Consider the following 13,293-nt stretch of genomic DNA (forward strand, 5'->3'; position numbering starts at 1 on the left):
ACCTGACAGTGACCACCACATCCAGCACCCATCCCCCAGGCCGGACCCTTCTGCAGCATGCCATACCGCTTCTATTGATTGGCAGACACCCCATCCCAACACTGTGACTGCCAAAATCCACCTAGCCCATTCAGCTGTTACCCATAGTCTTGGCTCAGTCACATGGGTGACAGTGTTTATCACTGGTCACCTTATCCCAAACAATCCAGGTCCCAACGTACACTTTAGGGTAAAGAAAGACTGGGGCTGGGCACTGTGGCTCACGGCTATAATCGTAGTTTCTCCTGATGCAGAGATAGGAGGATCCGAGTTTGAGACCAATCTGGGTGAAGTAAGTGAGATACTAGCTCAAAAACCAAAATAACCAACCAAACAAAAGATGGGCTGGGTTGTGGCTCAAGGGGTAGAATGCCTGTTATGTTCAAGGTCCTAAGTTCAATACCCATCACACACACACACACACACACACACACACAGAGTCTTGGGAGTTGATTCAAAGCAGAAGAGAACAGTTCCATGAATGAGTAACAGAAGGCTGGCTGGGCTAAGCCCTGCTATCCCTTTCCTGTCACCCAGTGGAGTCACCCCAGGGAGCCACACACAAGTCAGTGAGGAGCGCAGGGACCAATACCTGTTGGGTCTCTGTGTCAGGCTCAGTGGCTATTCAGAAATGAAGAACAGGGACTTTGGAGTCACAGAGACCCAGGCTTGAATTCTGACAACTCCTGTAATTGCTGTGTGACCTCAGGCAAGCCACACACCCACTCTATGCCTACCCTACCTGTCTATGAGTGAGGGTGTTATCTTTTCCTGTGGGAACCACACCTCTGATACATAGTGTCAGCCTAAATTCACGGACACCATGAGCTGGTTCTCCCGCTGATTCCTATCACAAACCAGTTCATCCTAGATTCTGTCTCAGGAGGTAAGCCAGTTGCGCCACCAGCCAATATCTTAAAGTCAAGAAATGCCTGAATTGGGCCATTTTCCAGTGTCTGAGGACATGAACTCGTTCTGGCTGGGGCTGAACACCTTGTGCAGGTAGCAGCAACCTGGGGTTTGTTCGCTGGCTCCTGGGCCTCCCTTTAATCAAAGGCTTTTCCTAGCCAGTGGCTCCCGCCTCCAAGCCCAGCTACTCGGGAGGCAGAGATCAGGAGGATCAATGTTGAGGCCAGCCCAGGAAAACAGTTCTTGAGACCCTATTTTGAAAATACCCAACACAAAAAAGGGCTGGTGGAGTGGTTCAAGGTGTAGGCCCTGAGTTCAAGCCCCAGTACCACAAAAAAAGAAAAAAACACAGAACTTTCCTGGTTTTTACTGAACTACGGTGAAGCAGAACACGTCATACAAACAGTTCTGATTTTGTGATATTACAAATCCATTTCTGATTCCAAGTAGAAAAAGACCTCAGAGAAACGGAAATATTTAATCTTTCACTTTCTCGTCTCACAATCCCCTGGGCCTAGAGGATCCTAGGTTGGCTTCCCCTGGGGCAGGGCGTGGGGTTCCGCTTCAGGACGTGACCACGTGGAGCGGGGTGCCCCACGGCGCGTCTTTGACCTGGGCACTGTATTTTGCCTTGCTCAGCTTCATGATGGAAAAGAGCTGTTCGCAGACGTAGGTGCTTCCGAACATGGACAGGATTCTTGCGCAGTGGGTCCTGTACTTGGGGTAGCTACTCCACAGGTATTTGTAGAATTCGGGTATGCCCACCTTGTCGTACTTGGTTTTGAGCACCGTGTTACACTGCAGGTCAATCACCTCCATCTGAAGCTCTTCGTGTACACAGTCGATCTTGGTGGAGAAAGGTGAACTGAACAGAGAGAGCTCGCTCTCATAGACTTTGAAATCCGAGAGGCGTTTCTGGAACTCGGCCTTCAGTTCCACGATCTTGGGGATGTAATTCAGGCCATCGCTTTCGTTTTGGGACACAGATTTCAGCGTGGGAAAGTGGGCCAGGTTATTCCTGGCCAAGTGCGCTTCCCAAAGACACAGTTTGGCCAGGAAGGCTCGGATCAGGTCGTACATCTGGGTCACGATTTGGGAGTGTCCTTGCAGGGAGATGGTCAGAGTGTTCAGATGTGTCGTCATGTCAACCAGGAAGGCCAAGTCCATGACCCAGTCCTTAGAGCTCAGTTGAGGCACGGGTTTTCCTCGGGATGACATGAACGTGTCAATTTCTTCCAAGGATTCAAAGAACCTCTGGAGCACCAGCCCCCGACTCAGCCACTTGATCCCCGTGTGGTACAGAAGGCTGCCGTACTGGCTGTCCAGCTCGTAGAGGAGGGTTGTGAACTCGCCGTGGTTCAGGCCGCGGGAGCATATCCAGTTCACTGAGTTCACGACCACGTCCATCACGTGATCCAGCTTCAGCTTCTGGGCGCACAGGGCCTCGGGGTGGATAATGCAGCAAATGGATTTGAGATCGGAGCCTTTGCAAAATGTTGCCACTTTTGATTTCAGCTTCGTCACCACGCCATTATTGGCGTCGACCATGGCCGGGGTGCCCGTGGAGGCCACGCTGACCAATTTGGACCAATCGATATGGAATTTCTTAAGACTTTTCTCTACTCGTGAAAATACCTCGTTTGCGGACTTCGTGCCCGTCATGGGTACTGTGTCCAAAAGTTCTTCTGACACGTCGAAGTTGTCATCCACCCCGCGGATGAAGATGGCCAGTTGGGTGATATTGTTAATATCTGTGATCTCATCGATTGCAAGGGAATACGCCACAGAGGATTTGATTTTTTCACGCAATTTCTCCCATAAGCTGCCAGCCACATCTTCTATGGGCTGCGCGACGTTTTCGGGTGGGCTCACGTTGGGGAGCGCTTGTTTTGGCTCAGGGCACAGGATCTCTGAGGACCCCAAAAGATACTTCCTGAGCCCCTTCTTCAGCTCCTGAAGCTTGATGTCCCTCGTCTGCTCGGTGTACTGGTCGTAGTGCTTGCTATGGTTGGTCTGGTAGTGACGCCGCAGGTTGTACTCTTTGGACACAGACATGCTCTGCTTGCAGATTAAACACGTGGGAATGTTCTGCACCTCCACAAAGAAGTAGGCTCGCTCCCACTTCTCTTGAAACACACGGCCCTCCTGATCTATCTTGCGTTTTCCCACTGCGGATGAGACACAGAAACAAGAACCATTTCATTTCCGCTCTTGTTTTTGGGATTTGAACTCAGGGCCTCACACGTGCTAGGTGGGTGCTCTACCACGCTAACCACTCCCTCGCCCACGAACCATTTCATTTTTCTCTTAATGGTACTCTTAGAAAAGCAACAGCAGAATTGTGATCACAAACATGAGGAACACTGGACACCAGTGGTTCACACCTGTAATCCCAGCTACTCATGGGGTAGAGATCAGAAGGATCACAGAGCCAGGCACCTGTGGCTCACGCCTATAATCCTAACTACTCAGGAGGCAGAGATCAGGAGGATCGCGGTTCAAGGCCAGCCCAGGCAAATAGTTCTTAAGACCCTATCTCGAAAAAACCCATCACAAAAATAGGGCTGGTAGAGTGGCTCAAGGTGAAGGCCCAGAGCGCAAACCCCAGTACCACACACACACACACACACACACACACACACGCACAAATAAACATGAGGAAGAAAACCAATGAGTGGGGTCAGGGTGGGGTTAACTGAAGAGGAAGCCATTCCTGGTCTCTCGAGCACACTGCTGCGATGCACTGGGGCCAGCACTTCAAATCTCTAAGGAAAATTTAGAGATTGGGCCGGGCATCACACCTGTAATCCTAGGTACTTGGTAGGCAGAGATAGGAGGATTGCAGTTTGAGGTCAGCCCAGGCAAAAACTTAGTGAGCCTCTATCTCAAAAACAAGCTGGATGTGGTTGTGCATGCCTGTAATCTCAGCTATTTGGGAAGTGGAGGTAGGAGGATCACAGTCTGAGTCCAGTCCAGGCAAAAGTACAAGAGTCTATCTGAAAACAAAAACAAAACCAAAAAAACCCCTAAAGAGCAAAAGGGGTGGAGGCATGATTCAAGTGGTAGAACACCTGCCCAGCAAGTGCCAGACCTTGGGTTTAATCCCAATATCATAAAAGAAGAATTTAATTTTTTTGCAGTACCGGGGCTTGAACTCAGGGCGTACATCTTGAGCCACTCCATCAGCCCTTTTTTGTGATGGGTTTTTTTCAAGATAGGGTCTCCTGAACTATTTGCCCAGGATGGCTTCAAACCTTGATCTTCCTGATCTCTTCCTCCTGAGTAGCTGGGATTACAGGCATAAGCCACCCATGCCTGGCTGAAAAATTTCATTAAAAAAATGTAAGCCAGGTGTGGTGGTGCACGCCTGTAATCCCAGCTACTTGGAGGCAGAGGTAGGAGTGTCACAGTGCAAGGCTGGCCCAGGCAAAAGCATGAGACCCTGTCTGAAAAACAAATGAAAGTGAAAGGAGTGGGGGTGTGGCTCGAGTGACAGAGGGCTTGCCTAGCAAGTGTGGGACCCTGGGTTTGATCCTGAGCACTGTGAAAAAAAAAAATACAGGTGACAGAATTAAAGAAGTGCATAACATGCAAGGAAAAATAAAGTACATACAACTGGGCAGGGGTGGCGCTCAGGGGTAGAGAACTTGCCTCCCATGTGCGAATGCCAAAAAAAAAAAGTTCATATGAAAGATGACAAGTTTTGCTCAAAGTCTCAAGGCTCTAGGCTGCAGAAGCCAGGACCCCAGATGTGTCCCCAGCATAATGGGTGCTGGGGCGTTGTCATCACGCAGACTACTTACCATTGCTGAGCTCCAGTCCTGGAAGGGGTCTGCAGAGAAAGAGACACTGGTCAAGGTGATTTAGCTCATCTGTCCCCTGTGTCCCTTGAGTTTTGACTGGCGCACTTTTGCTGAGTGTCAGTGCAGTGCTAGGTGCTATGGGAGCTGGAACTGGGTGGGACCACAAACGCACCTTGCAGAAGTGGTGACAAAACACAGGTGAGGTGTGGTGTGGCCAGGAGTCATCTGCAGGGAGCCCCTGGGACAAACTCCTTGGGTGCCACTTGTCCACTGTGACCGAACCCAGGACCCTACTGACCTAATGACCGTGAACTTGATGAACTCTGCAGCATCCAAGATCCTTCTCATGGAGCTGATTTCCAGGTACCCGGGGGCTTTGAACACCACCCCCGGGGGCATGCCATCAATCACCACGCAGCCAGGGTTGAAGGTGATTTTCCTGTAGGGAACTTTCACGGGGAAGTCCACACCGATTGCCTCCCCTGGGACGAGACACATGACATAAAACTGGTTGAGTATGCAGCTTACTTTTCCCAGATTGTAATTTGTATTTTTTTTTTTTTGCAGTACTGGGGTTTGAACTCAGAGCCTTCACCTTGAGCTACTCCTCCAGCCCTATTTTGTGAAGGGTTTTTTCAAGATAGGGTCTCACAGAACTATTTGCCATGGCTGGCTTTGAACCGTGATACTCCGGATCTCTTCCTCCTGAGTAGCTAGGATTACAGGCATGAGCCACTGGTGTCTGGCCAAAGATAGGATCTTATTATGTAGCTCAGGATGACCTCGAAGTCACGATCCTCCTGGTCTGCCTCCCAGTGCTGAGATTATGAGTGTGCACTACCATACCAGGCCTTTGTGCTTTATCTTTATTGCCAAGATTTTAAAATCAGGGGCTAGAAGAGTGGCTCAAGTGATAGAGTGCCTGCTTAGCAAGTGTGAAGCCCTGAGTTCAAACCTCAGTACCACTCCCCCAAAAAAGAAGCATTTACGTATTCTGGATATGTAAAAAGTATAAAAAAAAAACTTACCAAATTTTCTACTAAAGAGGTCATTGACTTGCTCTCGTAGCTGTTTAATCTTTTCAATGCTTGATAATCTTTCCTTTTCAGTCTCTAAAAACAAACACAACCAGGTTCTGAAAGCATTTTTTTCCCCAAGAAAGATGTTAGAGGCATTTACCTGGCTCATCGTTCACTTTACTCTCAGCAGTAATGAAGCATTCTGGAAACTTCTGAGTGGAAGCCATTACAGATGAGAGAATATTTTCCGAATGGTAACAGTACATAACCATGTTCCATGCTACGCTTAAGGAACGCTTTTGATGTTGTGTGAGACGCAACATGGGCTGGGGGGCAGTGGCTCATGCCTGTAATCCCAGCTACTCAAGAGGCAGAGGTCAGGAGGATCACGGTTTGAAACCTGGGCAAATAGTTTGAGACCCTATCTAGAAAAAAACCCATCACAAAAAAGGAATGGCTCAAGTGGTAGAGCACCTGCCTAGCAAGCATGAAGCCCTGAGTTCAAACCCTAGTACTGAACAAAAAGAAGATACAACATGGTACAACACCACTACTCTTCAACACTGTAATACAAATCTTTGCCAATGCAATATGACAAGAAAAAGGAATATAAGGTACTAGGACTACAGGGGATCTTTTTAAATACTTTAAAATTCTATTCTACTTGATCCTGTTCTATTTGATTTTGAGTAACAAAAATAATCATGGGTCAAAATTCAAGAGACACAAAACAGCAAACAGAAGCATCTCTCCCCCACTCTCTCAGCTCTGTTTCCTGCCCTGAAGGAACTATGCTATTAGATTCTTGTGCATCTCTGCAGATAGATCTAAGTAGACATGTTTAGAATAGGAGGTTATTCAATGAGTGCAGCAAATAAAATGTCACCTCTGTGGCCAATTCTAATTCAAAGGCAGCTGGGGCTTGAAGCTGCCTGTCCTGAAGTGAGTAATCCAGGCAGGCCCTGGAGAAGCTATACATCTCATTAACGATGTGTGGTATCAGCAAGATACCTGGTGTAACCTGCAACATATTTTATATTCCTGAATTATTATTCTTTAGTTGTCAAAGTGAACGAAGCGAAAAACAAACAGATGGGTGCCAGTGGCTCATGTCTATAATCCCAGCTACTCAGGAGGCAGCGATCAGGAGGATCGTGGTTCGAAGTCAGTGCGGGGAAATAGTTCGAGAGACCTAAAACATAAAACAGGGCTGGCGGAGTGGCTCGATTTGTAGAGCACCTGCCTACCAAGTGTGAAAGCCTGAGTTAAAGCCCTAGTCCTGCCAAACAAAAAACCAAACAAACAAAAACAAACCAGCCAAAGAAACAAACAACAATAACAACAAAACAACAAGAGACTTACCCATGTCATTAAATAGTTAAGGCCAAAGGAAAAACGTAATACAACTTATGATAAACCAAATAAACGTCCCTACCTGGAACTGTCACTTGCACAATCTTGAGATCTTCTACACCCGTGGCAGAAGTTGTCACACTGGACAAGTTGGTGTGTTCTTGAAACAGACAGAGAAGTTTAGGTTACTCTTTTCATGGAACTGAGGTTTGAACTCAGAGTTTCACACTTGCTAGGCAGGCGCTCTACCACTACAGCTGTGCCTCTTACCTGAAGTTTAGAACTTCTGGGAAATATGGCCAGTTTGCTTCTAGAAATATCAAAATGTTACTTTGGTCAGAAGCCTAGACTGGATTTCTTGAATTGAAGGGCTGGTGGAATGGCTCAAGTGGTAGAACATTTGCTTAGCAAGCTGGAGACCCTGAGTTCAAATCCCAGTATCACCAAAAGAAATAAATAAATACAAGTTTTTGGTTTTTTTTTTTTTTGGATTGTGAAGAACACTGAGCTGCAGGGTAACATGGTGGCTTGGCAGAAGTTGATATATCACTGTCAACATCAAGGAGAAAGGCACGGGGACTTTGCTTTCATTCTTCACCTGATGCTTCCATCTGTCTAATTTTATTTACAATGAAGGCTGTTAAAATTACATTTCCTGCAGCTGGGTTCACACCTATGGGTGATTATAGGTTCAAACCTATAATCCCAGACTCAGGAGGCTGGGGTAGGAGGACTGAAGTTCAAAGTCAGTCTGGGCTACATAATGAAACCCTACCTCAAAAAATTTTGTATTTCATAGCTGAAAGGGGAAGGAAGGAACAAAGTTATGTAAACACACCTCAGAGATCATTTGAAAACCAGACACCATATGAAACATGAGTTAACATAATTAGGGAAAGGCTTCATCAGACAGCACACATTTTCTGGTTAAATGATAAATGTGATATTTGAATTCAGTTTTTTTTTTTAGGGCACTGGGATTTGAACTCAGGGCCTCACACTTGCTAGGCAGGCATTCTTGCTGCCTGAGCCACTCTGCCAGTCCTTGTTTGCATTTTTTTTTTTTTTTGATAGGGTCTCGCAAACTATTTACTCGTGTTGGCTTTCAAACCGTGGTCCTGCTGATCTCTGCCTCCTCGGTAGCCAGAATTACAGGCATGAGCCACTGGCACCCAGCACACTAAAAAAGTTTGAATTTGACCAGCAAGGGTTGGTCCATCCCAACTGAGGTATCTGACAGACAGGGACGAATTGTTCAGTTGATCTGGCTTGTTCTCATTTCTCCTCTCACCTGCTCGCCATCTGGAATTCTGTCCCTACTTTTATAGAGCACAGTCTGGTCTCATTGTGGCCCAGCGCTAATTTGAATGGCTTAATTGTGTCACATCAAATGTCCATGCGTTAGGGTCCTTGTCTTTCTCTCTTACACACACACCTACACATGGACTTCAATCTCTTCCCCACAGCAAGCCTTCCAGAAAGGCTGAAAGCCACACTTAGCAATGACTGTGACAAGGATTTTACAACTAACCTTCCATCTGGACATTGGCTTCAGGGTCCTTGCTTGTTTGTGAAGAGAGAAGCTGCAGGGACTCTTGGAAAAAAAGTTCTAAATTGACATTCATTGTTAAGAACTCTCAGTGGGCTGGGCAAGGTAGCCCATGCCTGTAATCCTGACTACAAGGGAGCAGAGGTGGGGAGATCGCAGTTCCAGGTCAGCCTGGGCAAAAAGCAAGACCCTATCTTGAAAATATTCAACACAAAATAGGGCTGGCAGAGTGGCTCAAGAGGTAGAGTGCCTGCGTTAGCAAGCACAAGGCCCTGAGTTCAAACTCCGGAACCACAAAGATTAAAAAAAAAAAACCCAAAAAACTCAGTTTACCACTTTCATACCTTATCCTGGCATTTTAAATACATACGTAATAAATATTCAGGGGGTTTTGATGTCATAAGGGATGGTAATAGGGCCATAAAAGAATTCATAGGGATTTTTTTCTATGGAATTGGGGTTTTGAACTCAGGGCCTCATGCATGCTAAGCAGGCACTCTACATTGAGCCATTTTCAATTTTCAAGGAATTTTCTAATAAAGGATATGCAGAGACAGAAACTTCCAGATGTTATCAAATAACACAGAGTTACCCACATTCATGGATACAGGAACCCTTCTGTTTGCAATTCCTGTATTCATAATATATTCTTGTCCTCAGGAATTACTAGCTTTTAAAAAAAATGTTTGAGCCAGGTGTGGTGATACACACCTGTAATCCCAGCACCCGGGAGTCTGAGGCAGGAGGATCATGAGTTCTAGGGCAGCCTCAGCTATATGGATACCCTGTATTGAAAAAAAAAAAAACAAAAAACACAAACTGTGTGTCCCCTCTTATCCTGCCAGTGACCCCAGGATGATTGACAGCTTATTATTCCATGGAAGTCCAACCAATTTTTCTGGCAGGCAAGAATGACAACATACAGCTGGGCACCATTAGCACTTTGGAGAGTTTTCTTGACTTAGCAACAAACCTCCTGTGGGACTACACTTGTTACTGTCTAAGACAGATATTCAGCTCCTAAATTCAAGACAGCCTTGTCACTAAACTGACAAATTTTCCATGCCTCTAGCTTTATTAACTTCAACTTGGACATACAGAAACCCCTTTAAGACTTCAGGAATTTTTTTGGCAGTACTGGGGTTTGAATTCAGTCCTCACATTTGCTAGACAGGCGCTCTACCACTTGAGCCACATTCCAGCCCTTTTTGCTCTAGTTTTATTTTTTGAATAGGCTCTCAATGTCTGGGTAGGCTTAACCATGATTCTATTTATGCTTCCTGCAAAGCTGGGATAACAGGTCTGCACCACCAATGCCCAGTTTTTTATTGGTTAAAATGAGGTTCTCATGAACATTCTGTCTGGGCTGACCTTGAATTGTGATCCTCCCAATCTCTGCCTCTTCAGTAGCTGAGATTACAGGTGCAATCTCCCAGCTTATTCTTAAGATCTATAAATGAATGTAGGAAATAATTACAACATTTTACTAGGGAGGAACCAAGGGCTTCGTGCATACTTAGCAAGTATCCACTGCATCAGATCCCAGTCCTAGAAAACTTTTCTTTTAACTGAAGAAAAATATTCCACATTATTCAAAAGAATTTTAGCATAGTATATTAAAAATCAAAATGGAGCTGGGGATGTAGCTCAGCAGTAGAACACTTACGTAGGCTGCATGAGACCCTGGGTCCCACACTTAACACTTATGGAGAAAAGACAAAATGAGTCTGTTGTGGTGATGCACACCTGTAGTTCCAGCTACTGAGGAGGCTGAGGTGGGAGAATCCCGAGCCCAGCAGTTCAAGACCAGCCTGGGCAACATAGCAAAGACCCCATAGCAAAAAAAAAAAAAAAAAAAAAAAGCAACGTGTAATTAAGCACCAGTGTGAAGTCAACTTTCATTCAGGTCATGATGGTCACATAAGGAACTAGAGTCCTTAATACTATTTTTAGGACAAAGGCTCAACCTCTTCTGAGACAGGCAAGTCAGGAAGTCACTGTTTATTTTCAAACATACATGTTTAAGACTGTGTTCTCTATAAAATACTGCAAACTCCAAAATAGAGGGAGGGACAGGGGAGAGGGAGAGAGAGAGAAGAGGGAAGGAGAGAAATTGAGAGAGGGAGGGAGGGAGAGAAAAAGAAAGCTTCACTTTTCTAACCTTCCATTGGTAACTCTGCTCCTATTACTTCACGGCTTGCAGAAGAGCAGCGGTTTTCTGAAAGGAAAATAAGCAACAGATGAGAATGACAGAAGCACAAGTTGGAAAAAAGAAGTCATTAATACAGCACCAAGGCCACAAGGCCACAGTGGAAGATCCACGAAATACTTCCACTCCTTGCACAAAATTTAAGCAGGTCATCCTTTCTCTACTTCTTTTCGCTATTTTATGTTCACTGTGGAAATTTTCAGGTACCCAAAGTGGAGATGGTATAATGAAACCCACCTACCCAGTTTCCTGTGCAATCCCATTTTGTTGTTGGGACAGGGTCTTGCTGTGTATCCCAGGCTGGCCTGGAACTCACTGTCCTTCTGTCTTAGTGCTGGGATCACAGGTGTGTATAATCCTGTTTATCTGTGTGGACCCCACCTGTGCCCATGGGGGTTTACAGTAAATAAGTCCCAGCAGTGGTAGGATTCCATGTACAAACAATTCTACAAGTAAGACTGTGGGTAAGTAAAAAATAGGGACTCTTTCTTGGCTGGCATGGTGGCTCGTATCTATGATCCTAGCTATGAGGGAGGCTAAGGTAGGGAGGTTCACTGTTTGATGCCAGTCCAGGCAAAAAGTTCACGAGTCCCCATCTCAAACAGTGGCTGGGCACAGGGGTGCATGCCTGTCACCCAGCTATGCTGGGAGCACAAACAGGAGGATTGTGGTACAGGCCAGCTAGGGAATAAAGTGAGGCTTCTTTCTTGGTGGTGGTGCCTGCTTAGGTCTCTTACCTTGGTTTTAAAGTTTATCTGTTTTCTCCATTGTTTCTTACTGTCAGTAAAAACTGGCTATTCTACGTCTTCATTGCACAGTGCATGGCCCTGGCATCGTGCAGAACAGGGCGCCCTCCCCACTACCATGTTCCCCATTTTAAGTTTGCCTGACAGCTCCTCACCATTAGCTCCAGGTGTATTTGATCACCTGGTTAGGTGTGGTCTCATTTCCCCACTGTTTCTCTTCCTTCTTGCAATCAATAAGCCTCCCGTGGGAATGTTAACCCGAGGGGAATTTGATCCTAACTGGCTGCCACACCTGAGCGATACAGTTTGGCCCAACGCAGCCTCCATACCTCGTGGAAATCAAAGCCTAACACAAGAGCATGTCCTTATAACCAAGCAAAAGAAGATCAGCCAATCACAGCAGCCACACTTCAGCCAATCAGAAACTTCCAGGTGATCAGACCATGCCCATATTAGGTAAATGCCTACTGCAGCCAATCAGCTTGAGTCTGACGTCACTTCCTTTCCTCTGCTATAAGGAGACCCGCACGCGGGGAGGGGCAAGTGGAAGTCAGCCCTGTGTGGAGTGCCGCGTGGCCGTTTGAGCCTTTTTCTTCCAGTACATTGCGGCTCAGTTTTTAACAGGAGAAACGTTAAGACCACGTGAGTACTCTTTTAAATTTAGCATCTGTTGATGATGCCTGCTCGATCCACCGTTTTATCGTAATGGAACAAAAAGAAGTTGTCCAACTCTTGCGTCTCCCCATTTCTAGTCGTTTGACGATCTGATCGTTCTTTCACACTAGGATCGCGACAAAACTTGCGCGTTGGGGTTGGGGTGCGGCTCGGTGGCGGAGCGCACGCATCCCGTGAGAGGCCTTGGGTTGGGTCCCCTCCCCTGCCCGACTTCCTAAGCAACTGCTGCGTACTTGAGGCACACCCTTGGCCCTTTTGCTTTTAGGTTCTTTTTATTTTGGTGGGACTGGGGTTTAAACTCAGGGCTTCGCTTGCAAAGCAGGCGCTGTACAGCTTGAGCCGCTCCTCAGTCCATTTTGCTCTGGTTATTTTGGAGATGGGGGTCTTCTGGCCTCGAACCATGATCCTCCTGATCTCTGTCTCCCAATTTAGTTTTTTGTTTGTTTTTTAGATAGGGTCTTTTGCTTTTGCTGAGGTCAGACTGAGACTTCAATCCTCCTACCTCCCCAGTAGCTGGGATTATAGATAGGCTACACCTCTCTCAGCTCTTTAGCTTTATTGCTAAGCAAGAAATAAAGAACCAGAAGTGGGCTGGGGGTGTACCTCAAGTGGTAAGAGCACTTGCCTTGCAAGTGTGAGGCCCTGAGTGCAAATCCCAGCTCCATCAAACAAACCAAAAACAACAAAAAACCCTCACAGAGGCAGAGAGTAGAAGGTGGCTGCCTGGGGCGGGAGAAGGAGGGATGGGGAGTGAGTGTTTAGTGGGGGCACAGTTTCAGTTTGGAAGATGAAAAGGGTTGGGGAAGCGAGGTGGTGACAGCTGCATAGCACGAATGTCCTCTAAAGTCACTGCACTGTGCATTGAAAGGTGGCTACTGTAAACGTTATGGTGTGTACATTCTGTAACAATAAAATATAATGAAAAGTTAATAAGATTTCATAAAATCTTAATTCTAATATAAAAATTAGAATAAGGAGAAAAAAAGTAAAT

At 46.2% G+C, this 13,293-nt stretch overlaps 1 protein-coding gene across 5 annotated transcripts in view; it reads right to left on the bottom strand.

Moving 5' to 3' along the window:
• Positions 1 to 1,299: 1,299 nt before the first annotated feature.
• The window catches only part of LOC109686981 (general transcription factor II-I repeat domain-containing protein 2B-like), a 57,863-nt gene continuing 45,869 nt past the window's right edge, over positions 1,300 to 13,293 (bottom strand). For 4 of the 5 annotated variants that reach the window (XM_074075758.1, XM_074075760.1, XM_074075761.1 and 1 more), the window contains 6 exons: positions 10,834 to 10,890; positions 7,206 to 7,283; positions 5,780 to 5,863; positions 5,050 to 5,233; positions 4,752 to 4,780; positions 1,300 to 3,116 (listed from right to left, as the gene is read on the bottom strand). In XM_074075758.1, the coding sequence (XP_073931859.1) occupies positions 1,513 to 3,116; positions 4,752 to 4,780; positions 5,050 to 5,233; positions 5,780 to 5,863; positions 7,206 to 7,283; positions 10,834 to 10,890 (2,036 nt within the window). In that variant the 3' untranslated portion in view covers positions 1,300 to 1,512. The remainder of the gene's footprint in view (positions 3,117 to 4,751; positions 4,781 to 5,049; positions 5,234 to 5,779; positions 5,864 to 7,205; positions 7,284 to 10,833; positions 10,891 to 13,293) is intronic. The other variant, XM_074075759.1, reaches the window with a different exon arrangement.

This window comes from Castor canadensis, chromosome 6 (genome assembly GCF_047511655.1).
Source record: "Castor canadensis chromosome 6, mCasCan1.hap1v2, whole genome shotgun sequence".
Classification (NCBI taxonomy): Eukaryota; Metazoa; Chordata; class Mammalia; order Rodentia; family Castoridae; genus Castor; species Castor canadensis.